Below are 26,727 nucleotides of genomic sequence, written 5' to 3' on the forward strand. Positions count from 1 at the left end.
GATTTAGAGATAACATCTTTAGTAGGTAATTAAGTGTAAATGAGGTATAAGGGTGTGGCCCTACCAATAAAACTGGGTGGCCTTCTTAAAAAGGGAAGTGAAATAAAGTCAGTCAGAGAAAAACAGATATCATATGATTTCAATCTTATGTGGAATTTGAGAAACTTGACAGATGATCATAGGGGAAGGGAAGGAAAAGTAAGATAAAAACCGAGAGGAAGGCAAACCATAGAGACTCTTAAATATAGAGAACAAACTGAGGGTTGATGGGGTGGGAGATGGGCTAAAATGCGCGATGGGTATTAAGGGGGCACTTGTTGGAAGGAGCACTGGGTGTTATACGTAAGTGATGAATCACTGGGTTCTACTGAAGCCACCATTACACTGTATGTTAACTAACTTGAGAATTAAATAAATGAAGACATAACTAAAGGAAAGCAAGATCTCTCTCCCTTCCCTCTCCTTACCAGGGAAAGGCCATGTGAGCACACAATGAAATGGCAGCCACTTACAAGTCAAGAGAAGAGGCCTCAGAATGAAACCTTCCTGCCAGCACCTTGGTCTTGGACCTTCCAGCCTCCAGAACTGTGAAAAATAAATTTCTTTTGTTTAAGCCACCCAGCCTACAGTCTTTTCTTATGGCAGCCCAAGCTTAGACACACACACACACACACACACACACACACACACACTCCTGATAGGTACCCAAATATCTGTAAGTACTGTTAAGGAATGATAAGTGCTATAAAAATATGGAGTAAATGATATGTGAAGAGTGCAGGGGAGGTGGCACTTTAGATAACCCGGGCTATAGATCAGGAGGACCTGACTCAGGCAGTGACCTTAGAAAAACAGAAGTTAAAGAGGGGCCTGGACGGCTCAGTCAGTTAAGCATCCTACTCTTGGTTTTGGCTCCTATCACAGTGCCATGGCTTCAAGGATTCGAGCCCCACATTGGGCTCTGTGCTGGCAGTGAAGAGCCTGCTTGCGATTCTCTCTCTCTCCCGCTCTCTTGTGCCCCTTCCCCACTCGCACTGTCTCTGTCTCTCTCAAAATAAATAAACTTAAAAAGAAAAGAAAGAAAACCAGAAGTTTGCATGGCTTCAAGGGGCACCATTTGACTTGTCAGCTAACTGCCTAGCACCTGGACTGCCCTTGGATATTGGATATTCCTCCTCTAAGTATGTAAAACATCCCAATTAATCCCCTGAGTTTTAGCTTGCTGCTGTGATCATCCTCTATCTTACTGCCAGAGAGATGGCTCTAAATCTCATGAGGTCACTACTTTGCTTAAATTGTACCATAATTCCCTGGATTTCAGTGTTAAGTTCAGATCCTCTCCTTAGCACAACTGCCTTCCCCTCTATCCTAAATCTTTTACAATCCACCTCTCCCAGTCCCACCCCTCCCCCAACACACACCCTTCATTCTGGTCAAACTGAACTAGTTCCTTGACTCTGTCCTGTTGCTTCATGAACTTTCCGTTGCTCTATCTAGAATTCCCTCCCTGTTTAGCCAACTTCTTCTCCTTCAAAATTTACGGCCAGAATTACCTTTTCCAGGAAGCCTTCCCAGATCCTTTCTGATTTAGGTACCCTCCACTGCAGCCTCTGCTTATATTACACAAGCACTGTGCTGTGATTTTGGTTTGTCTTTCCCGCACTCTGCGTCATATTCATTTTTTTATCCTCCATGCCAAGTATGGGGCCCGTCACATAGCAGGCATCGTTAAGCACGTGTTGAAAATTAATTGTATAAGTAGCACCACAGGGCTTAGTGAGCCTGTGGAGGAAAACGGTCAAGAAGGCATCTCTAAGGCTTCTACATAAAGGAGCAGAGAGACTTTGCAGTTTGGACATGGGCAGAGAGGACCATCTGGGAGCTGGAGAAGAGGGAAAAGTTGCTTCGCCACCCTCGCTTCGTGGCTTCCACAGCCTTAGTACAGGACTGGTGAAACTGAAATGAGAAAAACTACATTTCCCGTCATGCTTCACGGCACCAGACTCGGTTTCACCTCTTTGTCACCGCCTCTTCCCCACGGAAGTAAAAGGAGCACTTCCAGGTTCGGCAAGAACCTGGAGCAGGGGGCGTTAGGTCTGAGCTGTTGGGTCTTACTCCGAAGCTCCGCCTTCTCTCCGCTTTTTCTAGAAACCCGGCTTTGCTTTTGGCAGTGTCGTACAGGTAGTTCCCGGCCACTGTGGGTGCTCCCAACGCAATTCGCTGCACAGGAGCGGCCGAAACTTTTCTTCTGTTGAGGTTCGGAGTCCTCTTAGGGCGCGGCGGGCTCGTTGCACGGTGAAGGGACACCGGTTACCGGAGTCGTGTGCTCACATCCTTTTTCTTCCCTTACCGATTGCAGCGTCCGAGACGCGTGCGTGGATCTCCCCATGGCAGAAACGGCCCCGAACGGCCCCCAAGGGGCGGGCGCAGTGGTGAGTGAGAGAGCGGGGTCTTCTGGCTTGGTTTATAAGTTAGAACGGAGCAGGAAGTGTTACTCAGTTCCGCGGTGTTTCGGCTCATTGTAAAGGGCCTGGGAATAGTGAGTGAGGGGGAGGGGGTGGCAGCGTAGAGAGAAGAGATCTTCAGCGAAGATACAGAGGAGGAAGCTGTACGTTTTCTGCTTGGAAGCGACAGTGGGCTGGCCTGGAGCAGGTGGCCCTCACCTGTATGCCAAGGAAATTGGGCCTTCTTGCCTCTTCCTACCTCTCGGTCTCTAATTGTGCCGGGTTCCAAGGTTGAAGATGCCACCTGAGGTGGTGCCGTGACACAGGCCTCATTCCGCACAGGCGTACTAGCAGAGACCGTCTCTGGCTGCTTTATGCCATTATATGGAAATTACGCCGTGAGGGGGGTAGCGGTCCTTTTTTTTTTTTTTTTTTTTTTTAAGTCTCTCTTCGTCTTCTTGTCCGTACGTTTTTACGAAGAGAGATATTTGGCTTCTGTAAATATTTTATTCTTAACACGCAGATCTGCTTAATATTTATGTTGCTCTTAATTTTAAACACTATGAATATATGAATTGAGCTTGTCTTCTTTTTCCTTTTTAAACATTTTGCAACATTTCCATTTATATACCCAAGTTTTCGTTTTTCTTGGTTTTGCTGAGCCGTTTAAGAATTAGTTGCATACACAATGATGGCTAATTCATAAATACTTAAGTATCCCTTGACATGACCACAGTGCAGTCATTGCGGCGATATTTGCAGTTAAATTTGAGAAATTTAACATTGATACGTGTTGTTACCTGATTTACAATCCATATTCAAGTTTCCTGAGTTGTGTGTTAAAGCATCTTCCTCCTTATCCAGGATTCAGTCTAAAACCTGCATTGCTTTTACTGGCCTTTCGTCTCTTTTAGTCCAGAATAGTTCCTTTGCCTTCCTCCTGCCATTTTTTACTTTCAAGAGTCCTGACTTGTTCTGCAGAATGCTTTTTCAGTTTGAAATTGTCTCTTTTTTTTCCCCCCTAATGACTAGATTCGAATTGAAAATTTTGGCACGAATGTTACATAAGTTATAGTCTGCCTTTTTCAGTGCATTGTATTTATCAGGAAGCATTTCATGTAGATTAATTCCATCATTGCAGATACGAAGTTTGATTATTTGATTCAAGTGGTATCCACCAGATTCTCCATTGTAAAATACTTTTCTTTTGTAATTAGAAAGTATTCTGTGGCATGTTACTTTGAGACTGAATAGTTTTTTGCCTCAGTAGACTTGTTGACTATTAAGGTGGTTAGATTGTTGACTCTTAAAGTGTAAACGGTTGCCACTTTTTAAAACATTTTTTATTGTATACTAAAATACAGATACATAAAAGTATACAAAATGAAACACATAGACCAATGATTTATTACAGAATAAACAGCCTAAACAGTTTTGTTTTATTTTCTTAAAAGATTTTATTTTTAAGCAGTCTCTGTACTCAACAAAGGGCTTGAACCCACAACCTGGAGATCAAGAGTCGCATGCTCCACTGACTGAGCCAGGTGCCTCTAAACAAATAGATTTTATTTTTTTATTAAAAGAATTTTTTTTAATGTTTGTTTATTTTTGAGAGAGAGAGGGACAGAGCGTGAGCAGGGGAGGGGCAGAGCGAGAGGGAGACACAGAATCCACCAAGCAGGCTCCAGGCTCTGAGCCGTCAGCACAGAGCCCATCGCCAGGCTCAAAACTCATGGACTGTGAGGTCATGATCTGAACTGAAGTCAGACTGACCAACTGAGGTGCCCCTAGATTTTAAAGAACATGTTCTAAAATTAAGTTTCAGACTATGGTGTAAAGTCTGAATATTTGTGGAGAAACGGAGTACAATGAGGTAGATTCATTCTTCCACTTTACTAGTGATCGTTTAAATTTAGAGGAGTCACAATGTAGTAGGTTTGGTTAGAATAAAACAGACACCTATTCTTTATTTCTTTCCATCTCTCTGTCTCTTCCTCCCCCCCCGCCCTTCTTTTATAGGCTCCGCACTCAGCATAGGGCTGGAACTCATGACCCTGAGATCAAAAGTTGTACTCCCTACCAACAGAGCCAGCCAGGTGCCCCAAAACCGGCATTTTTCTGAAATTACCTGTTTATTGTTATAAAAACATGCGATAAACCATCTTTGGATTTTAAAACATACTTGCATTTTTTTCAAAAGCTTTTTATATAGTATTTCAAAAGGTAATTAAGTTAGATTGCTTAGAGTAGTGTTTTTAGACTCCACATTAAGATTTGTAAGTGAATTGTGAAATCAGCTTAGTGGAATCATTAAGTATTTCTTAAACATTAAATAGAATACAAAATGCCAAAATCCATCACATAGAGGAAAGATAAGTATTGTTTTGTGAAACTTCTGTTTGCTTGTATATCCATGTATGTTTGTATCAAACCTTAATGTAAAAATAATTAACATAGATCCTATTAAAAAAATGTAAAAGCCACTTAAGAATTTGAATACAAGATACATTTTGAATGAGAAATCAGATTTTAAGTTATTCTGTTAGTGATAATAGATAACATCTTTGGCAAATGCAGCAAAGGCAAAGAAAGATTGAGGAAATGGGGCGCCTGGGTGGCTTAGTCGGTTAAGCGTCCGACTTTCACTTAGGTCATCATCTCGCGGTTCGTGGGTTCGAGCCCCGCGTTGGGCTCTGTGCTGACTGCCAGCTCAGAGCCTGGAGCCTATTTCGGAGTCTGTGTCTCCCTCTCTCTCTGACCCTCCCCTGCTCACACTGTCTCTCTCTCTCTCTCCTAGAAATAAATAAAAATATTAAAAAAAAAAGATTGAGGAAAAATGGAGAATAAAGTGGTATATGGGAGTTTAATCTAGAGCCACTGAAACTAGGATAACATGTATGGAGGATGAAGAGAGTCATGGAATTGGAGAGGCAGGTGCTATTTAAGGTTGACAGCCACATTTTGGACACTTGGGGTATGTCAGGCCCTTGTTTATACATAAGCAAATTATCCAGAGGCTCATAAGTTCAGTAGTGAGTGACTGTTACCATGGTTTTACATTTCTCCTTTTGTAAGGTTTATTTCATCCAAACTGGCTTTATGCGATGCCTTTTTACTCAAATCTGAAACCTATCTATTTGAATTTGAGATTTTCTAAGATCAGGCACTATGGTTCTCTTGAGAGCACTTAGTTCTTAGTTAACATTCTTTTAAAATAGATGAAGTCAGTATTACAAGTGTTGAAGGAATACAGACAACTGTAGTTAAATTTCAGTTCAAAGATTTCTTAATTAGTCTTTTTTTTCTAATATCAACTAGTATTTTTCTGTGTAAGTACTTTGGTGCTTTCTGCATCAAAACTGTAAAGTATTTGGACATGTTACGGAAACAGCTGCCCTAAGAGTTTTCATTTTGATTTTAAATAATTGCTGCAGGGTTGTTAAAACATTTTGAATAGAAGTAAAACTATGTAATCTTCATCCTTAGATAATATGCAGGCTTAGTTTACTACAATATTTTTCTTTTTAAATTTAGCAATTCATGATGACCAATAAACTGGACACGGCCATGTGGCTTTCTCGATTGTTCACAGTTTACTGCTCTGCTTTGTTTGTTCTGCCTCTTCTTGGGTACGTATTACATAGATTTCTGCCTTTGATACTCAGTTCAGTCGGTTTTTATGGAATACCTCTTACGTGGAAGACTTGTTAAACTGCAAGAGTTTCTGGGACAAATAAAATCCAGGTCTCCTCTGTTAGGCACTGATAACCCAGTAGTAGTACCACCTGGAGGAATATTATATATATGGTGTGCTTTGGGAAAGTTGACATCACATTGAAAATCCAAAAGAAAATGGGGATGAGAGGAGTTTATATTTTTTGCCTATTTGACACTTTAATAGGAGGAATGACTGCTTTATAAAATTCAGTAGGGTATGTGCATGAAGTGATGCTTCCAAGAAGGTATAATAGGTTCAAGTAATTTTTTTCTCTTGGCAAGTAAGAGATTTAGGAGTTGTGCAATTATGATGCAATCCACAAAGGAGGAAGAGACATGGTAGTTGTTAAGTCTCATGATAACCTCTCCTCTGGTAATTCGCAGGTTGCACGAAGCTGCAAGCTTTTACCAGCGTGCTCTGCTGGCCAATGCTCTCACCAGTGCTCTGAGGCTGCACCAGAGGCTGCCGCATTTCCAGTTAAGCAGAGCATTCCTGTCCCAGGCTTTATTGGAAGACAGCTGCCACTACCTGTTGTACTCCCTCATCTTTGTCAATTCCTACCCTGTTACGAGTATCCTTTTCTGTGCCTTTTTGATAAGGAAATCGCGTATCAAGCTTGTAGATGATTCTGATTGTTTTTTTGCAGTCGGAAAGGTTCAGCACTAAGGGGGTTCCGTGAAGCCTGGGTGGGTGGCTTGGCTGGCACTTAATTTGAATGAAGATACATTTAGTGTAAGGATTTCTGACTCTAAAATGTGAAATCTCAATTCGAAGAGCTGGTGTGGGGATTTTAAAGTTTGTGTCTTTGTCTTGCCCCTGTTGGCAATGGCTGTTGTAAAGTTCAGATTAAAAGCACAGGACTATGGAGGACTTAGTTTAAAATTTTAAGTTTTTTTTCTCATTTAATTCAATCTTTGGGAAAGTGTCCATATATGTTACTTATAAAAAAGAAACCCTCAGCCCTTTCAACTCCTAGTGAGCTGGAAACAAATAGAAATTCATTAAGAAATAATTTATTTAAAACAGAATTGAATAATTAATAAATACAATGAAAAAATTCTAGTGTTTACAGTGGATAGAGGAAAAAATAAGGACACATAGATAATCTTTGGAGCTAATGAGAATTAAAGAGCTCATTTGGAATTGTATGTTTATACATTTCCAAAGTGTGTTGGGTCATAAGTGGTTTTCTAAAAAGGTGGGGGAGAGCTGGAGAGGAGGGCTTTAGTGTGTTTGAGAAGCACTGGATTAAAGGGTTTTAAGTAGGTTTCTTTGCTATAGGACCTTTGATATGCTAATGTTCATTGTGAGGCAAAAGAGTGACCAGTGTCTTTTAATCTTTTTAATAGTTTGTTCCCCCACCGTCATTCCCCCTGAAAGTATTTTGTGCTTTGAGAAGTCCAGCTCTTGAATGTTTATGATACATATGTATTGTAGTGTGTCATTATGACATATATGTGATCATATCATAAACATACATAACTATACCTAATGGAAAAATGTTTCTCTAGGACTAAATATTACCGGTTTAGATAATTTTGTGTTTATGAAGTGTCAAATTTTAAATAGATTTTTAAAGTCTTAAGGAAAAGAGAATAGGAAACAAATTATTTGAGCACTTGTTTTGTCAGTACATACAAATGCTTACAATACTGAAAAAAATCCATGTGAGCATTTTATTTGATACGGACATTGAGGCTCAGAGAGTTTAAGACAGCTTGCCTGACATAATACTGGCAAGTGTATAGTAATGCTGACAAGGTCTGTCTGACTTGAAAGGTCTACATAGTAATAGGAATAGCATAAACTAGTAACTGTCAAGAAATACTACTTTGATTCTTTAAATTTTTTTTAAGTTTGTTTATTTATTTTGAGAGCACGCATATGTGAGTGCCTGAGTTGGGGAAGGGTAGAGAGAGAGGAAGAGAGAGAATCCTAAGTAGGCTCCATGCTGTTCTCACAGAGTCCAGTAGAGGGCTCCAACTGTGAGATTGTGACTTAAGCTGAAATGGAGTCAGATACTTAACAGACTGAACCATCTGGGTGCCACAGTACTAATCTGAATCTTTTAAAAAAATGTTTTTTCAATGTTTATTTACTAGAGAGAGACCGAGTATGAGTGGGGGAAGGGCAGAGAGAGAGGGAGACACAGATGCTGAAACAGGCTCCAAACTCTGAGCTGTCAGCTTAGGGCCTGATAGGGGGCTTGAACTCATGAACCGTGAGATCATGACCTGAGCTGAAGTTGGAAGCTTAGCTGACTGAGCCACCCAGGTGCCCCAATACTAATCTGATTTCTTTTTTTTTTTTTTTTAATTAATGTTTACTTATTTCTGAGAGCAAGAGAGACCTAGCATGAGCAGGGGAGGGGCAGAGAGAGAGGGAGACACAGAATGTGAAGCAGACTCCAGGCTCTGAGCTAGCTGTCAGCACAGAGCCTGACACAGGGTTGGAACCCATGAACCGTGGGATCGTGACCGGAGCTGAAGTCAGCTGTTGAACCGACTGAGCCACCCAGGCACCCCAATACTAATTAATTCTTAAAAGTAGTTGGGTATTATGTTAGTCAGTAAAGATGATGAGCGCTATGTTAGTAAATAAATATGAGCAAAATCATATTTCAAAGTTGTGTTCTGATCTTTGCACTTACATGGGTGATGTTGTCCTTGATGTCTAGCCATGATAGGTACTGAGGGTTTAACTTGCAGGCTTTTCACTGTTTATATTTTCTGAATAGTTTAAGTTACATTGAAAGGTAAGGTTATGAATCTCTTACAAGAATTTGTGAATTACAGAATGTTAGAAGTAAAAAAACTCATTAGAAATCTGTAGCTTTGAAGTGCCTGGGTAGCTCAGTTGAGCATCTGACTCTTGATGCCGGCTCAAGTAGTGATCCTAGGATCGTGGGATGGAGCCCTGTGCTGGGCTCTGTGCTGGGCATGGAGCCTGCTTAAGAGTCTCTCCCTCTGCCTCTTGCCCTGCTCACATACACTGTTTCTCTCTTAAAATAAATACATAATAAAATAAAAAAGTCTGTAGCTTTGATGACACTTGACCTAGGAAATGAAGTTAGTGTCAGAGCCATGATTAGAACCCAGATATCTTGACTCTCTTCAGGGTTCTGTTTTCATTACCTGCATTGCTTCTACAGAATCAGGCTTCAAGTTAGGGTATGTATCAACGTTTAAATTTAACTATTTAAGAAGCAACAAAATTTTACAGTGGCCTTAGAGAGGAGAGAGTTGTAGCTTTTCATCAGTTCCAAAGGGATCTATGATTGCTTAAGAAGTATAAGACTATACATACATGGTCTCTACTGAGGAAATTGGCATTTTACTTAGTTCTTGTGTATGTCGGGGAAGAATTGGTGAGGATATTAATTTGGAGAACTACTAGATGAGAGACAATTTTTGTAATCCTTGGGTATAGATCAGTGTCTTCAGTGCCAGTTGGAAATCAGTCACCTTCTGGATCTAATGAGTTATGGTGTGACTTTGGTACTCGTATTACAGTACTCACCATTTCCCATCACACCAAGCTTTCTGTTAATGTAGAAGAAATGGTTCATTTCTTACAAACTGCAAATATTTTCTTAATAAGGGTAATGTAGAATTTTTTAGTAAACTACCCCTAATGTGGGACTCTAACTCATGACCCGGAGATCAAGTCACATGTTGTACTGACTGAGCCAGCCAGGCACCCCAGAAACTGCAGATACTTTTAGGACAAGTATTTTTGCCGTTAGTGATGGATGAACAGCCTCTATCATTTTATGAAAATACCAGACAGTGTTTTGGCTCTTGTTTTTCTTGCCCTGGAAAAAATTGGGGTAATAAATAGGGTCTTTTAAGCAATTTTTATTTTTTTCAAAAAGCTGAATGAAAATTGTGTATTTATCCATGACAGAAAGCCGAACAATTGAACTCAAATATGTCTGTAATTAAACTGATGAGACTTTGAATTAACTGTACACAAACCCAAATACACACTTTTTATTCGGACAGGTTGAGAACACAAGGCTGGACAGTCTTGATAGGTACAGTATCTTGAAATAAGAGGGATCTTGTAGGAGCGATAATGGGGTTTTGGTAGGAAAGAAATAATGAGAGATCTTTAGTTGAGGAAAGTTGGTAAGTCCTTTTTTAAAGTTTTAGTTCTTATTTTTATTTTTTTTTTTTTTACATGAACTACCCCCAGCACGGGATTTGAACTTAACCACCCCGAGATCGAGTCTCATGTGGTACCAACTGAGCCAGTCAGGCACCCTGGGGAAGTACTTTGTAAACCTTTCCCCAGACTTTGCTAAGCAGTTGTGATGAGGAAAGTAGTACCAAAGACTAGTTGAAGGCCAAATGATTCTGGCCAGGATGCCCTTTGTGAGGTTAAAAGCTATCCTGGGTAAGGCTTTGAGGTGGCCTAGATTTTGATTTAATTTAGCAAATGTTTACAATATTAACTAATAGAAAAGGAACACTTTTTTCACTTTAATTTTCTTCATAAAAAAACTGAGCTTTAGAAACAAATTGTTTACAGATTTTTAAAAAAGCTTCATTTGGTTGCAAAGTGTGTCAGTAAAACAGAAGCCATCACTGAAGTCATTTTAGCAGATGCCGTGTCAGATCTATATTGGGTGTAATACGTAGCTTGTTTTCCAAAGTAATTAATAGACATTAAATGTTTTCCTTAATTGATTTCTTCAGTGAGTATTTTTCCTGTGTTGTTATTCTCTTTGCTTCATGCCGCCACATATACGAAAAAGGTTCTTGATGTAAGTAAAGCTGTGGTGTTTTTTTGACTCCTGGAATGCAGATTGTTGGCATGAATTTGAGTTCTAAGACAGTTTGCCATTTGTCATAAAAGTTTGCTCCATTTTTTATAGACTTGTGAATTATTAGTGATTTGAAAGTTTTAAGTTTTATATTTTGTATTTAAGTTTCACAAGATACATTTTGTAGGTAAAAGAGTATATTGCAGATTACCCCCTAGTTCCCAGAGGAATTTCTAAAGTTTGAAATAGATCTTTTTGTTTAAAAAAAAATGTATCTTTTAGGTTTGATAATTGTATAAGTTGTCAGAGATCTCTTCTTCTGTCATTGTTCAATTTTAACATACCAGGTAAGTAGAATGTGTTGAATTTCTTTTATGATAATGATCAGAACTAAAATATTCCTAAAATATTTTCTTATTCCTGGATTGTAACAGTAAGCCTAAATTAAGTATGCGAGGCAGATTGACTGCATGTGCACTGACATTTGAATTAAAATATCCAAATATTTGTCTTGTCTTGGCCCTTTTTTTAAATCTTAAAAAAAATTTTTTAAATGTTTTTTGTTATTTTTGAGAGAGACAGACAGTGTGAGCAGTGGAGGGGCGCAGAGAGAGGGAAACAAAGAATCCGAAGCAAGCTCCAGGCTCTGAGCTGTCAGCACAGAGCCTGATGTAGGACTCGAACTCATGAATTGTGAGATCATGACCTGAGGTGAAGTTGGATGCTTAACTGACTGAGCCATTCAGGTCCCTCAGATGTTTTCTTTATTCCAATAGTTCTTTGTTCATAGTGGTAATTGGGCTCTGTAATTTCTATCTTTATTTAACTAAGGAGTCACAAATACCTTAGCTGTATTACTAGGTAGTCAGATTTTGTTATGGTTAGTAGAAATAACCACCCGATTTTTGTGTGTGCAATAATCTAGTCTTTTTTATGAAAATAAGGTATGAAAATGGCCTACTAAAGTTGTCTTTGAAATTTTTCAGATACACAAAATACAGCAATGAAGGAAAACACATTGACTTTTACCTTACTTTGTAAACTTTTATATTCCCATTTCCAAAATGATTTTCTTTTAGTTATTTTCCCTGTTGGCTATACTGTTTATTTAAAGAAAGAAAATAATTGAATAATCAAAAAAGCTTAGGGGAACTGTGGGTGGCTAGGCTGGTTGAGCATCACCTTTGACTCAGGTCATGCATGATCTCACAGTTTGTGAGTTCCAGCCCCGTGTCAGGCTCTGTGCTGACAGCTCAGAGCCTGGAGCCTGCTTCAGATTCTGTGTCTCCTCTCTTTCTCTGCCCACCGCCTCTCTCTCTCTCTCAAAAATAAATAAACATTAAAAAATGTTTTTTTAATTTAAAAGTGCCTCATTATTTCTAATGTTTGTCTTCTTTTGTTTTAGGCCAAGGGTTCAAATAGTTTACCTTTGCTGAGATCTGTCTTGGATAAACTAAGTGCTAATCAACAGAATATTCTGAAATTCATTGCTTGTAATGAAATATTCTTGATGCCTGCTACAGTTTTTATGCTTTTTAGGTAAGACTAAAAATATATTGGTTTTGGGAGGCAGATGACTAAATGATCATAATAAATATAACTCAAATTTTTCATTATTATTTTACACCAGAAATGCCATAATGCCTCATTTGTTTGTATCTTGCTTTTTTTGTAATGTATGTATTTTGATAGATACAGTTCTGGTTTGGTCCGCATAATGTCTGTAGTGTTTGGTCATATTAATATGCTGCATTTTACTACCCGTTTCCCCTACTAATGAGGATACATTTGTTTGCCAATTTTTGCTGTTCCAGATATTGATGCAGTAAACATCTTTTTAACTTATTTAATTTTTATTTAAGTAATCTCTACCCCCAATGTGGGGCTCAAACTGAGGATGCTGAGATCAAGAGTCACATGCTTCTACAACTGAGCCTGCCAGGCGCCCCTCTTTTTCACCGTTCTGCTTACTTTTGTGTCACTGTTTTCTCTAAACCAGAATTGATTGGCTGAGTCTGAGCTAAGTGCATTTTATATTTATTAGGCCATGCCAGATTGCTGTCTACGATGTCTGTATTACCTGTTTTCTATAATCTTAATAATTGGGAAAAACTTATTTTGTAAATGAGATACTTCATTTTAGTGTTTATTGCCTTTAACTAGTGAGATTTATGCATGTCTGACATTTTTTTAAGCAATCTATAAGCTAGACAGAGTTTTACAGGTTCCTTCATAAATACATCTGGTCCATTCCTTTAAGTAATGTTGTTCTCTGGGAGCTCCAGGGTCACCACATGTTGCTCAGGTTGTAGGGTCCCAAGCTAGAAAACAACCTAAGTAAAGCCTGGAATGGCACAGGAGGAAGACTTCTTACTGGGTGTTGGGCATTTGGACTCTAACTGAAATAATCATTAACTTAGCCTTTTGAGCATTGATTTTTCACATATAAAAAACTTAAATTTTAGGGGCACCTGGTTGGCTCAGTCAGTTAAGTTTCCAACTCTTGATTTCAGCTCAGGTCAGGATCTCGTGCTTGTGAGATCAAGCCTGCAATGTCAGCGCAGAGCATGCTTGGAATTCTCTTTCTCCTCTCTGTCTGCCGCTCTTCACGCTTGCTCATGTGCACACCCTTTCTTTCTCTCAAAATAAATAAGTAAACTTAAAAAATGTTTAACAACACTTAAATTTTAAAACAGAATGATTTTAATTTTTTAAGATTATTGTGAAAGAGATGAGAATTTACCAGAAACATTAAATACAGAAATTACTTTGTTTTTCTAAAAAATTAAAGTAGCTTAATAAGGTTTTTTTTTTTATTCAATCCCTAATAGGAAAAGCTAGTGATGCTTTAAGTCTGTCACTTGCATATAGCACAAACTATAAAATTAGAAATAATTTAAAGTCATTATTCCTTAGATGCCTTCTTCATGATAGAAGCACAATCTAAATATTAGATGCTTCATTGAGTTCTTTTTTTCACAACACTACTTCAAGATTTGTATTTAAAAAGGAACGTAAAGCCTGTGAGTTTACCTTGTATGTACACGAATATGAGTGTAAAGAAAGATAAAAGGATGATCTTTGTAGCTTTATTTATTCCCTGGTTAGAGAGAAATTCCCTGATTTGTTACATTGTAGTAATGCATAAAATGAACTGCTTGAAGCTGTAAAAAGAATGAGGTAAATTTATGTGTTACGACAGGAGATGATCTCCAAGATATAATCAGTTTAAAAGTTTGTTAAGAATTGTATAGGGTGTTCCCCTTTTTATATTTTGGGGCGTGTCTGTATTTAAAGGCACATATATGGTTTTTTCTGCTTCACTTTCTTCATCTTTACGATGGGGAAGATAATGCCACATCCCTCCTAGAATAGAGTGGATTCAGTGAGTTGTAAAGTGAGCACCGTATTAGTGTTAGTCCTTATACACATGTGTGCATGGAAATTTCTGGAAAGATATTTTAGAGACTGAGCTGTAACTCTGAGGTAGAAGCTAACTTGGATGATGGGAAATTTGTTTTTCATTGAATTTTATTTTCTGTATTTTCTATATATTTCACTATGAATATCTATTCTATATTTTCTGTATATTTCACTGTGAAGAATTAAAATTTTGTCACACAGGATTTATTGGGGAAAATGTATGTAACACATTTAGTTTAGTGATTAGTTTGTTATCACGTAAATTTATTTTATGAAAGTAATACCACAATTTAGAAGAAAAGGCAAAAATTAACTTTAAAAGCCACATTTAACATCTTTAATATATTTGAAAAATGTTTTAAAATACTCTTGTAATAATATGCATAGTTTTATACTCTGCAGTCTTCAAAATTGCTGTATTGTTCTCAGAATCAAGATTTTGGGTAGTTGCATTCTAACTCCATCAAATAAAGATGATATACTTAGCCCTGCTACTTAACTATCCACATTAAGTTGTTGGTTCATTTAATTTGTAGTTATTTGTAGTGAATATCTTAATCCAGATAGTTTTTCCTGGGCAAAAATTATTGATTTAGAATTTCGTAAATATGTATGTGGCTCTTGGGTATTATAACTGTGCTTTTTAACCAAGAAAAATAATTAGAGTAGGCTATGTAACTTTACTAGAGACCTGTATAATTTCATTGTTTTTTTTTTGTTTGTTTATATAAAATGAAACAGTTTTCATTTACTATGTATGAAGTTTCACAATTTGATGATCAAGTATTAGTGATAATTATAGAAGCATTTATACATTTTCTGATTTAGTAGCTTTTAAACTTTTGAAAAGTAGTACATGAATACATGTTTACAAAAATTTAAACAATAACATTTTACTTTTTATCAATCATTTACATTCTTTTTTTTTTTTTTTTTAATGTAAGCTCTGTGCCCAACTTGGGGCTTGAACTCACAGCCTCACAACCTTCAGATCAAGAGTCACATCCTCTACTGATTGAGCTAGCCAGGCACCACTCTTTTATTTCCTTTTTAAGAATAACTTTGATTGAGACATGATAGATAGTACCTTGACCATTTAATGAATGAAGACACACACACACACACACACACCCTCAATTAAGTTGCCTTAAGTTCTGAGAATATATATATGAATTGATAATGTGTATTTGTTATCCTTGTATTTGTTTATTTCAGTGGTCAAGGGAGTTTGCTCCAGCCTTTTATCTACTATAGATTTCTTACTCTTCGGTATTCGTCTCGAAGAAATCCATATTGTCGGTAAGCTGGTGATTAGTTCAAATGTTTTATTTGTTGAGAGTACTATGAAATCTAGTATGTATAACTTTTAAGAGTTATTTAGCTTTTATGTTTAGAAGCAAGTGCTATTTTTGTAGTTAAGATCCAGGCCTTAGTAGGGTTGGTAAGGAAGTTGATGTATTTCTTTTTAGAAACTGAGATCAGATTTACCTTGGCCTCCACTAAAATAGTATTCAAGTTTAAGAAATTTGATGATGTTTAAGACATGAGTCCCAATCTCCAGGAACTTTCCTAATTAAAGAAGCAAAAGCATGCATCAAATAATAAGGAAACAATAGTTCAGTATACCATGTTTACAAACCATTATGATGAATTGTTATGTTTACTTTATTCCATCAATAGTATAGTCTACAGGAAGGAGAAATTGAGCCAGAAGATAAAAGAGCCCATGAAAGTTTCACAAAGCAGAGATTTTAATATGTTCAAGAAGAATTAAAACCTTTGAATAGACAAAGTAGGTAAAAGCATTTTAGATAGGATGAGAGTAAGTGCAAGTTCAGAGACAAGAAGGAACAAGCCACGTTTAAGGGGCATTGAATAGAACTGCTTGACTGTAATGGAGATTCTGAATGGTGAGTGGTTGCAGCTAAGGTACGTTGGAGCCATATCACAAAACTTCTTGAATTTCAGGATAAGAAGTTTGGCATTTATCTTTTAGATGTATGGGAGTGATGGTTTGGACATGATCATATTCTTCTCATATCTTTGTGCAAAATAGTTTGGAGTAGAAAAATTGAGGAAGCGAGAAATATTTTAATGAATCACTATAATGTTCAGGAATGGAGGCTTAAATGCTACTGTAAGTTAGGCATGCCGATCTCAGAAATTAGAGTAAAACTGAAATGAATAGCTGTTTTCAATAGTTTCTTAGACATGTTACTGAGATATTAACGTTAACATAGCTTTTTTTCCAAATTTAAAGTAAACTTATTGTGTGGGGGGACTGGGGGTTTAGTCGGTTAAACCTCCCATTTTGGCTCAGGTCATGACCTTGTGATTTGTGGGTTCAAGCCCTGCATCAGGCTCTGTGCTTGACACTCAGAGCCTGAAGCCTGCTTCTGATCTTGTGTCTCCTCTCTCTGCCTCTCCCTGACTTGCACTCCTCTGTCTCTCTCTCGAGAATAAATTAACATTAAAAAAATTTTGTTAATAAAATAAATTCATTGTGTACTAGAATTCATCAGAAATCCAATGACTGTAATAGCATGATCCCTATTGTATTTTCACAAGCAAAGTAAAAAGAACTGAAATTGAATGCTGGTCTCCATCATTTGCCAAGTGTGTAACTTAGGCAAGTTATTTAAATTTTAACTTCTTCAATGGTAAAGAAGAACACCTCCTGGGAATGAAATAAGGTAATATTTTAAGAGCTTAGATTCTGTTATTTTTTTTTTTTAATTTTTAAATTTTATTTAAATCCAAGCTAGGTAACATATAGTGTAGTAGTGGTTTCAGGAAGATTGTTATGTTCTTAATTCATAGTTTATTTTCCTTTTTCTGTGATTCTGACTGTCCTTTGAGGGGCTTTTATGCTCTGCTAGACAATGTCTTTCTTACAGTACTTCCTAAAATAGAGCTTATTTCAGACACAGATTTTTTTTTTTAAGTTTATTTCTTTATTTTGAGAGAGAGAGGGGACCTGAGTTGCAGAGGGGTGGAGAAAGAGAGCGAGAGAGACAATCCCAAGCAGGCTCAGCGCTCAGTGTAGAGCGCAGTGTGGAGATTGATCTCACAACTGTGAGATCACAACCTGAACTGATATCAAGAGTCTGATGCTTAACCAAATGAGCCACCCAGGTGCCCACAGACATAGATTCTTAATGAGTCCCTAGTCACCAGTAAACCCTCAGTTTTACTTGATTCCATGAGTTTTTGCCTTTTTTCTTTCTGGTTCATGTATTCATTTCAGATATTATCTTCGGGTTCCCTGCCCTAATACCCATTTTTCATCAGCAGATTTGTTTTTTTTCTGCTTCTTTATACCCTCTTCATCTCCCATTTCCTCCGTATACCCTTAAGTCGGATTAGCACACAGCGAGATTTAGCGTGTCCAGTGGGATAAAAAAGGAACGGATAGCAGTGGATCTAGGTAACGCAAATACGTGTTAATAAACATTTCCAAAGATCTCCCATAAGCACACAAAACAAATCAAAATAATTGAAAAGGTAATGGGAAATATTATGTAAACATTGATATATTGATTATATAAACATTGATAAACATCCATAAAACTACGTTTTCTATGCTACGCTTTTTTTGTTAGGGGTTTTGAGACTGTCTGTATTTGCCAGTTGTACCGTATTCACTTATGATATTCATTCTCAAGTTAGTGGTATTAGTCCTTTGTAGATTGGCCAGAGCTATGCTGTCTAATATGGCAGCCACCAGCCACATTTGACCATTTAAATACAAATTCTTTAAAATTCATAAAATTTAAAACTCTGTTCCTGAGTCATATTAATCAATTTGATGTGCTCAAAAGCCATGTGTGGCTGATGGTCACTGTATTGGACAGCACAGATGGACATTTCATCATCGCTGACACTTATGTTGTCAGTGCTGCTCCAAAGGAACTCTGTGAGTTGATCTAGATTTTGCCAGAGATAGAGCAAGGAATGAAGGAGCTAGCCATATGACTAGGCAAGCCATTCGCCTCTTTAAGCCTCATCTGTAACCTGAGGGGTTGGACTAGAGTATTTTCAAGGGGCCTTCTAGTTTTATTTATTTGAGTCCTTTGAAAGAGTGATTGTGTGTTGGTGATAACAACTTTATGCAGGATTGAAGTACCTGCTTTGTAGAGACTTGGAGCTGAGTGAATTACACAGCTGTGTAGGTCAGTGTGATGACGAAGGCTCTGTGAAAGCACAAAACTGAGAGGGGCAGACAAGAATTCACTGAAGAGGTGGTAATATAAGTCAGGTCTTTTGAAGTTTGCGTTCTGGCACATGGGTGCCTGAAAGTGCATGTTACTTGAGTTAAGGAAGTATATAGGGAAGTCATGAAGATCTGTGCCTGGAAGGGTAAGACAGGGACTTGAGCGTGAAAGCGTTTGGATTTATTTCAAGATAGGAGGAGCATTTGAAGTGCATATTGTGGAGAGGTTGGGAACATGATAAAATCTGATTTAGAAATATGCCAGAAGATGTATTACAGGCTCCCCATGAAGAGAAAAGTCTGATTTGGAGACTATGAGAGTAGTCCAGAGCCTGAACTAATTCCATGGTAAAATGAAAAGGGGAAAATTTGAAAGATATTTAGGAGGTAAGAAGTTAGGGGTTAGGGAAGAAGACCAAGATAAGGAAGCCCTCAGGTTTCTGGCCTGGGAACCTAGGAGAGTTGTGTGTAATCGGTCTGTCCCATAGAAAGATACAGGAAGGGCAGGTGTTTGAATAAATGTGTGTCTTTTCCAGGTTTCTTCCTGCTTTTGTGTAAAAGCATATTACATCCTTTTTTAAGACTATAGATTTCTACTTTTCTTAACCAGCAAGATAACTGAAGATACAGAAAGGTTGAACAGAATTGTCTTTATGCAGTATGAGTCAGCACATAAGTGAAAATTAGAAAGTGAATAGTCAAAATTACTTCTGATGATTCAGAATCTCTTAAAAATTATAGTTCAGCCAACATACATGATTTTGTGTGTTAGCCTATACAATATATGTGTGATGTGTATAGCGTATCATAAGGGGTTGTTTGGAGGCAGCAAGAACAGTTAAAGCCTACAAACTGTTTGGAAATCAGTGTACAACATAACTGGAATATAGGAGTCATGCCAGAGAGTGGGAAGAGACGAAGCAGAAAATTCAGTTAAGACCTGGGTGGCTTAGTCAGTTGAGCATCCAACTTCAGCTCAGGCCATGATCTCACAGTTTGTGGGTTTGAGCCCCACACCAGGCTCTGTGCTGACGGCCCAGAGCCTGGAGCCTGCTTCGGATTCTATGTCTCCGTCTCTCTCTGCCCCACCCCGCTTGCACGAACTCTCTCTCTTTCAAAAATAAACAAACATTAAAAAAAAAAAAAAAAAGACCAGGAGGAGGGCGTAAGGTGTTAAGGAGTCAGACTTCAGTCTGAAGGTAAATAAGCTGATTTGATGAGTGGAGTGATTGAACTGGGAAATGACCTTCATTATGCATCTTCTGTGTTGTCTCATTTAAGTTACACTCTGACTGACTTCAGTAAGTACATTCCTATTTTATAGATTGGAGGGCTCTGAGAGACATTACATTTAAGGCAGTAGTTTAAGGAAAGTGGTAGGTGGGATTGCCCATGCCGTATCATTTTTACTTCTTTGTTCTCTTTTGTACAACAAATAGAGTTTACCTAAGTTAAATGTGAAGATGATATGATTCTACTATAAAGATGATATGAATCACCCCTAATCTCAGCCTTCAGAGATAACCATTTATTTTTTTTATTTTTTTTATTTTTTACAAATAGTTTATTGTCAAATTAGTTTCCACATAACACTCAGTGCTCATCCCCAAAGTGCCCTCCTCCATGCCCATCCCCCCTCCCCCCCACATCCATCAGTCCTCAGTTTTTGTCAGCATTCAAGAGTCTCTCATGGTTTGCCTCTCTCCCTTTCCCCCACCATTTCCTCCGTCAAGTTCCTCCTAATCCTCCTATACGTGCAAACATGATATTTGTCCTTCTCTGCCTGACTTATTTCGCTCAGCATAACACCCTCAAGGTCCATCCATGTTGCTACACATGGCCAGATTTCATTCTTTCTCATTGCCATGGAATATTCCATGGTATAGATAAACCACATCTTCTTGATCCATTCATCTGTTGATGGACACTTAGGCTCTTTCCATGTTTTAGCTATTGTGGAGAGTGCTGCTATGAACATTGGGGTACATGTGCTCCTATGCCTCAGCATTTCTGTATCCCTTGGGTAAATTCCTAGCAGTGCTATTGCTGGGTCATAGGGGAGTTCTATTGTTAGTTTCCTGAGGAACCTCCACACTGTTTTCCAGAGGGGCTGTACCAGTTTACATTCCCACCAACAGTGGAGGAGGGTGCCCGTTTCTCCACATCCTCGCCAGCATCTCAAGTTCTCTGATTTGCTCATTTTAGCCACTCTGACTGGTGTGAGGTGCAGAGATAACCATTTATTAGATGCTTTTGTTAAATGAATTCTGTCAGCAGCCCCCCCAATACACACAAACAAAAGACACAGATGTTGATTTTGACAATTTTATTTTGTGTATTTCCTACACATTCTAGTTCTTTTACCTCAAATTCTTTAACGGCTGTGGGAAATTCCTTCATCAGCATTTGCTGTGCATTCTTTTTCCTTTTGTTTCTGAAAGAAAACTATTTTATCTTGCAGGACCTTGTTTAATGAGCTGAGGATTGTTGTTGAGCATGTAATAATGAAACCTGCTTGCCCACTGTTTGTGAGAAGACTTTGTCTCCAGAGTATTGCTTTTATAAGCAGACTGGCACCAACAGTTGCGTAGTTTAACGTCCAGCTAAGTTATATATAATATTCATAAGCATTATTAGCAGTTGGTACTTACGCTAGGGGGTTGTTAATTCCAGGTAAAACTGACCTCAATCCAATTTACATAATTTACATAAATGCATCTCAATGGAAAAGTAATCATTTTTCTGGCATGTTAAATCAAGCCTTTTAAAACGTTCCCGAGAAAATATTACTGTGCTGTGTTGTTAATGATTAAGGAAGTTTTTATCATGTGATAAATGTCTCAAAAATTTTTTTAAATGCTGCTGTGCCTTTATCATGAAGTACATTTATTTTTCTTGTAAAAGTAGGTTTAAAATTTCTTTCAACCTCATGGGTACCCTGAATTTATATCTGGCATGATTTCATCATGGTAATATTAACCGTTCATATTATTAGTATTCATTAATAATAATGAATTCATTATATTTTGAGACAGTATTCTTTGTCATTCAGTAATTTTAGTTGATGATTTTAAAAGAAGCGTTTACCACTGTATTTAATTTCAAATTGTTATTCATTGATTTTCTGCTGCTTTGTTAGGATTTATTTGGATGTACCATTATAAGAGGAATCCTGCATGCATCTTACACTGTGACCTTCCAGAATTTTATTTCCATAATTACTTAATGTGGCTTTGAATATTTTTTTTAAAAGGCTGAACTGTTAAGCTTATTAGCCAATTGGGTAAATATCTGGAGTCACGACTCTTTTACATTGGAAAGCAGCAGTAGTTCCACAGCTTTCCTTGCAGAGACCCATTAAGTAACCTTTCTCAAATAGGAAACCCTGATACAAATGTGGACACATAGATTATTAGTATCAGTATAGTTTATAGAATTACCTAGATGAGACTCTTGACTGCCAATTCTCTTGGTTTCTTAGGCTTGAACTTTCCTAGACAGTTGCAGCAGTTCAGATGTCTCTTGAAAGGAATGTCACTGGAGATTGAGCATATGCCTGTATTCCGTGTCTATTCTGAAATCATAATGAAGATTATCCTGTAGATTACATGCTTACCCATCAAATCTGATTTAAAAGGTTAAATGGAGGGGTTTATAGGTAAGATCATTGATTGGGGAGGGGGCCGGAGAGGACTTGTGGGGGAATAGTGTGCATTTTAATTTCATAATGCATAGGTAAAATTGGGAGTATAATATGTTAAATTCTGTTTGTTGAGATGCCATCAACTTCTTTATAAAATTCATTCTGATCTTTATTACTGTTGCATGATGGAGAATGTTTAAAACACTGCAGAAATTTTAGTACATAGTAACGTAGTGGTTTTTGTAACCAGTTTTCTTCTGTCTGCATGTAATTGGAATTCTCAGATACATTCGTTAGTAACTTGTCAGTAACAGTTTTCTGTTTATTCAACTTTCCCATCTCTGGAAACGTGAGATCTACTTGATAGCTCAACTGTAACCACCCGTTTTTGTATTTTTGTAGTATTTATCTACTAAGTTAGAAAAGCAGCCTTATGATCTATAGTTGATTGGGTGGGTGGGTGGGTGGGTGTGTGGCTAGCCTCATTATCATTATATATGTAATCTGATGGTTTTAAGAACTAATTTTCTAGAGCAATAAAGTGACTATAATGTTAAGTAAACAGTATATTGATTTCTAATGATGTCTTTAAAAATTAAGTCTTGAATTATATCAAGAAATTTTGGCAGCTGAAGGTATATTTATTCTTAAGTTACTAGTTTTTTTCTAAAAATTTTTTTTAATCTGGAGATAATTTTAGATTTATAGAAGAGTTACAAAAATAGTGCAGAGAGTTCTTGTCTACCTTTTACTCAGCTTCCCTTTATACTAAAATTCTACATAACTATACAATATTTATCAAAACTAAGAAATTAGCCTTGGGACAATACTATTAAAAATAGAAGTTATCAGATTTCACCATTTTTTCCATTTATTAATTTTCTTCTTGTGAGCTGTTTTTACTGAGATTGATTGTCTTTCACTTTCAATGACCAAAAAGTATGCCTTGGAGTTTTTCCTCTTTAATTAGGAAATTACTGTGAAAAAGATTTCCCTATAAGAAATGACTTCAGATTGGTTTTAACAAAAAGAATTTTAACAGTAAAACACAATTTAGAACATTCTGCACTTTAAAAGTTGAGCCTTTGTATCACATAATAGGATTATATTTCTGATATGCTTATATGTGACTGGTCTTTAAAGGAAAGCTTGATTTTTAAATAAAATACTCAACTCATGAAAACGAAAATTTTACCATCTGAGCATTACTAGATGTTTAGTTTGCATGAGCTTGTAGCTAGGGATTCTGCAGTATAAATATGTAGAACCAGCTGATTTGGCATCTGAAACTACAGCGTAATCTGTACACCTATCAAATTAAAATTAAGGAAATACAGTAGCAGTATATGGAATGAATGAAGTAGGAGAAACCATAGCATAGGTGAAAAAGTTGTGTTAACATCCAGAATATCTAATTCTTTAGGAAGTGTTGTAGTGTTCTTTTCCTTCTAGCACTTTTTGAATGAAACCCTCTTGGACAGGTAGAAGCCTAACACAAAACCTGCTTTTGTTATAACAGGAATTTTGTATTCCTTTTGTGTGTTTGATTCCTCATGAATTTAAACACTATTTAGTATCAGTCCATAGAAAACTTTCTTAAATCAAAATTTATATTTAAATTTTCTTTTGCAATAAAATTCACCCAAGTAGATACTCCTGCAAGTAAGTAATTAAATTTAGATATTTAGAAACTTACCTTACAGAGCAAATCAAAGCATGCTGATATTATACCAGAAGTTATGAGAGACTTAGGAGGTCTGTTTTATAACTGAATGGTAAAGCTATCTCTTTTCTAAAAAATCACAATGAAAATTCTGAGTAGGTTTGTATATTTAGGGTATGAATATTAATCAATTTGGAAAGGAAAATGAGTGTATATGTAATAAGTGGAACCGGGAGACTATTTTTTTTTTTTTTAAGTTTGAGATCAGAGTGAATGAAATTAGTTTTGAGGGATTGTGCTAAAGATTCTCATTTAACCCTAAGGAATTTATTTTGATTAATATAGTGATTCTGAAACTCTTGCCCCACTCATGCCCACCCAGATCCTCCTAGGATCTGCTAGCCTCAAAGCTACCACCCAAATTTAGACCACTTTTGATTCTTAATCTGTAATGAAACCTCAAAGGAGAAAAGTAACCACCAGTAGTTAGTTATGTGTATGATCAGTAGGTGGCACTCTTTCCTCAAGTAGGCACCCCCTCCCCCCAATTGTTTCACAGGCCCTGCTGGCAGGTTAAATGCCACCCAAAGTGCTGAGTCAGCCATTAAACTAAGGACCTGAACTCCATGACCCTTTTTAATATGTAAGTACTCAGAACTCAACACATATTTTCCATATATGAGTACATTTAAAAAATATTGAGATGTTGAAAAGATGGAAGCAGTACCCTGTTAATGCTTACTTTCTGGCTAAATGGTAATATAGGCCACAATTGGGAACAACATTCTCCTGATCATGGGTTCTGTCCTGTTCTGTTTTGTTTTCTTTACACATAGTGCCTAAATCACCTAAATACATCAATTATAAAATTGTTCTTTTTGTTCTTTCAGCTTCATTTTCAGGTGTATAGAAAAATGGTACTTAAAATTTTTTTGTGGTCATTTTGTAGGTGTACAAGGGATAGCCAGTTCAGCTATTTAAGATTAGAGGTTTCATAGTAATAAAAAAGCATATTGAAAATTTTGGTTATTGTATCAACAGTGGTACCTAGATTTTTAAATTGTTTGAGTTGCAGAGACAACTAGTTTCTCTTTAAACCTCATTGGAATTTCTCTAGGACTAGAATTCTGCAGAGGCTAAATGACACTGTAGTTAGTAGATCGTTTACCAAAGGCATGTGTTTATAGATCCAGGAATCATTTCTAGGATTTGTTTTTTTTGTTGTTGTTTTTTAACGAGCAGTCCTCTTCTAAGATTCAGAGAGGAAAGTTGTTACTGGATCTGATATTAAAGACAGGAAAGAAGCTGCTAAAAATTTGGAAGGATTCTTGGTAGCAGTTATTCTAGGACATGTGTATCTTCTAAGGTGGTCTTCAGGTGGGTTCTTAGAGTGAACCCCCGTTTTTCCCATGTGAGGGATTTGGTCTGGGGAACGCTTCTCTTGTGCAGTGCAAATAGGAAAACAGACTGCACGGAGTTTGAGTTGATTTGACAGGAGATAAAGTACAGTATTTTTTAAGTCTAAAGCAGATTGTTTCTTAGAAAAGTGATAAAAAAAATTGAAAGATACTTTTGCTGGAATCTAAAAATTAAGTCATGTTAGAGAAGAAGAAAAGGCTCAAGAGTCGGTGCACATTTCCCTTCATAGCCTTCTTAAAGCTCACTTTTTGATAGGCTCAGTCCTTTTAAACTAACTTTCTGTTTTTCTTGGTTTATGACAGTTGAATTCCAAATTTTGTTTTGTACCTTTAAAATAGAACAAACGCTTTTGACATGAATTTTTGCTTACATATATATTTGTAAGTTGAGACCAAATGGGCAAAGTGTTGGGAAGGTAACCCTTGTGATGTGTTTATATTGCAACAAATATAAAAAGGGTCACAAAGATTAGAAAGAGTCGTAAAGAGCTGCTTGATTTATAAATGCATTAGTTCTGGTGCTCCATATAATGGGATATATTAAACTAAAAAATTTGTATATATAGTATGTCAGCATTTCTTAGTAACTTCTCTTGAATCCATTTTTAATATCTGATATTGTACAGGTTGGGGAGTTCTACTCTTCAGGCCAATACTATCCAGACTGTATAAATTTATAAAATAAATTGAAAAATTCATCATTCTCCTATATTCGAGACCAGCGCACATAAATGCTAATGTAGGGCTCAGAGGGGAAATATATTTCTCCTGAATATTTGAGAAAATGTGAAGTCCTTTCAAGAAAATCTAATAAACATAATAATCATAGCCTGCTGACACTAAGGAAAAAGGACCTCATTCGCTCTTTCTTTTATGCAGCGATTTACTGGTCCCCACTGATTTCCAAATTGGATCACTGTAGTAAATTATCTATGCGGGTACCTGTGAAAGTAAGCCCTGGGATCCATATTTGTTTTGTGTTCTGCTTAAATCAGCAAGAATGATAAATTTGATGGTGTGAAATTGAAAGTGTCAAGGGCTTTCTTTGGTGATTGAGCAAAATGATGTCTCCACTTTAATTTATTGTGACCCCTTTTCACTCTATGTGCTTTGTATATCTAATATTTATTTCAATACAAATTAAATTCTTGTTCCTTCATCTGTATTGTTATATATCTAAGATTTTATTGATGTAAAAATCAAATTGTGTAATAAAAATCTCTCTGGATTTAAGCAGATTTGAAAATGTTATGTTGCAAGAAAACATTTATAGTTAGAATTCCGCTCTCCATTGTGCTTCGTTGCCTTATTGTTAAAACAAGGTGAACTTGAGCACTTCTTTTTGAATTCAGGCACTTTCCTCGGCCCCATCACAACTAATAGAAATGCTGTAATTTTGTGGTTTAAGGTAAAACTGGAAAAGAAAAGAAAAGAAAA

General features: G+C 37.0%; 1 protein-coding gene across 3 annotated transcripts; it reads left to right on the forward strand.

The window, feature by feature from the left end:
- Nucleotides 1–2,032: 2,032 nt before the first annotated feature.
- Nucleotides 2,033–26,727, forward strand: TMEM33 (transmembrane protein 33). 3 transcript variants are annotated; one of them, XM_039226983.1, is made up of 8 exons: nucleotides 2,033–2,432; nucleotides 5,979–6,073; nucleotides 6,546–6,733; nucleotides 10,863–10,930; nucleotides 12,336–12,469; nucleotides 15,569–15,652; nucleotides 21,028–21,148; nucleotides 22,048–26,727. In XM_039226983.1, exons 1-8 carry the CDS (start codon nucleotides 2,388–2,390, stop codon nucleotides 22,051–22,053), a joined length of 741 nt encoding a protein of 246 aa, XP_039082914.1. In that variant the 5' UTR covers nucleotides 2,033–2,387; the 3' UTR covers nucleotides 22,054–26,727. The 3 variants fall into 3 exon arrangements, with proteins under 3 accessions (XP_039082914.1, XP_039082912.1, XP_039082913.1); XM_039226981.1 differs by having other exon boundaries at nucleotides 2,033–2,256; nucleotides 2,360–2,432; nucleotides 21,028–26,727; XM_039226982.1 differs by having other exon boundaries at nucleotides 2,033–2,181; nucleotides 2,360–2,432; nucleotides 21,028–26,727.

This window comes from Hyaena hyaena, unplaced genomic scaffold (genome assembly GCF_003009895.1).
Source record: "Hyaena hyaena isolate Hyena2069 unplaced genomic scaffold, ASM300989v1 scaffold_24, whole genome shotgun sequence".
In the NCBI taxonomy this organism is placed as follows: domain Eukaryota; kingdom Metazoa; phylum Chordata; class Mammalia; order Carnivora; family Hyaenidae; genus Hyaena; species Hyaena hyaena.

What these genes read in the sequence shown, in the direction of transcription:
- TMEM33 (XM_039226981.1), top strand. Translation starts at nt 2,388, where the DNA reads ATGGCAGAAACGGCCCCGAACGGCCCCCAAGGGGCGGGCGCAGTG. An exon ending in CCCAAGGGGCGGGCGCAGTG is followed by an intron (nt 2,433 to 5,978) that starts GTGAGTGAGAGA and finishes TTTTAAATTTAG; the next exon opens with CAATTCATGATGACCAATAA. An exon ending in CAATTCCTACCCTGTTACGA is followed by an intron (nt 6,734 to 10,862) that starts GTATCCTTTTCT and finishes TGATTTCTTCAG; the next exon opens with TGAGTATTTTTCCTGTGTTG.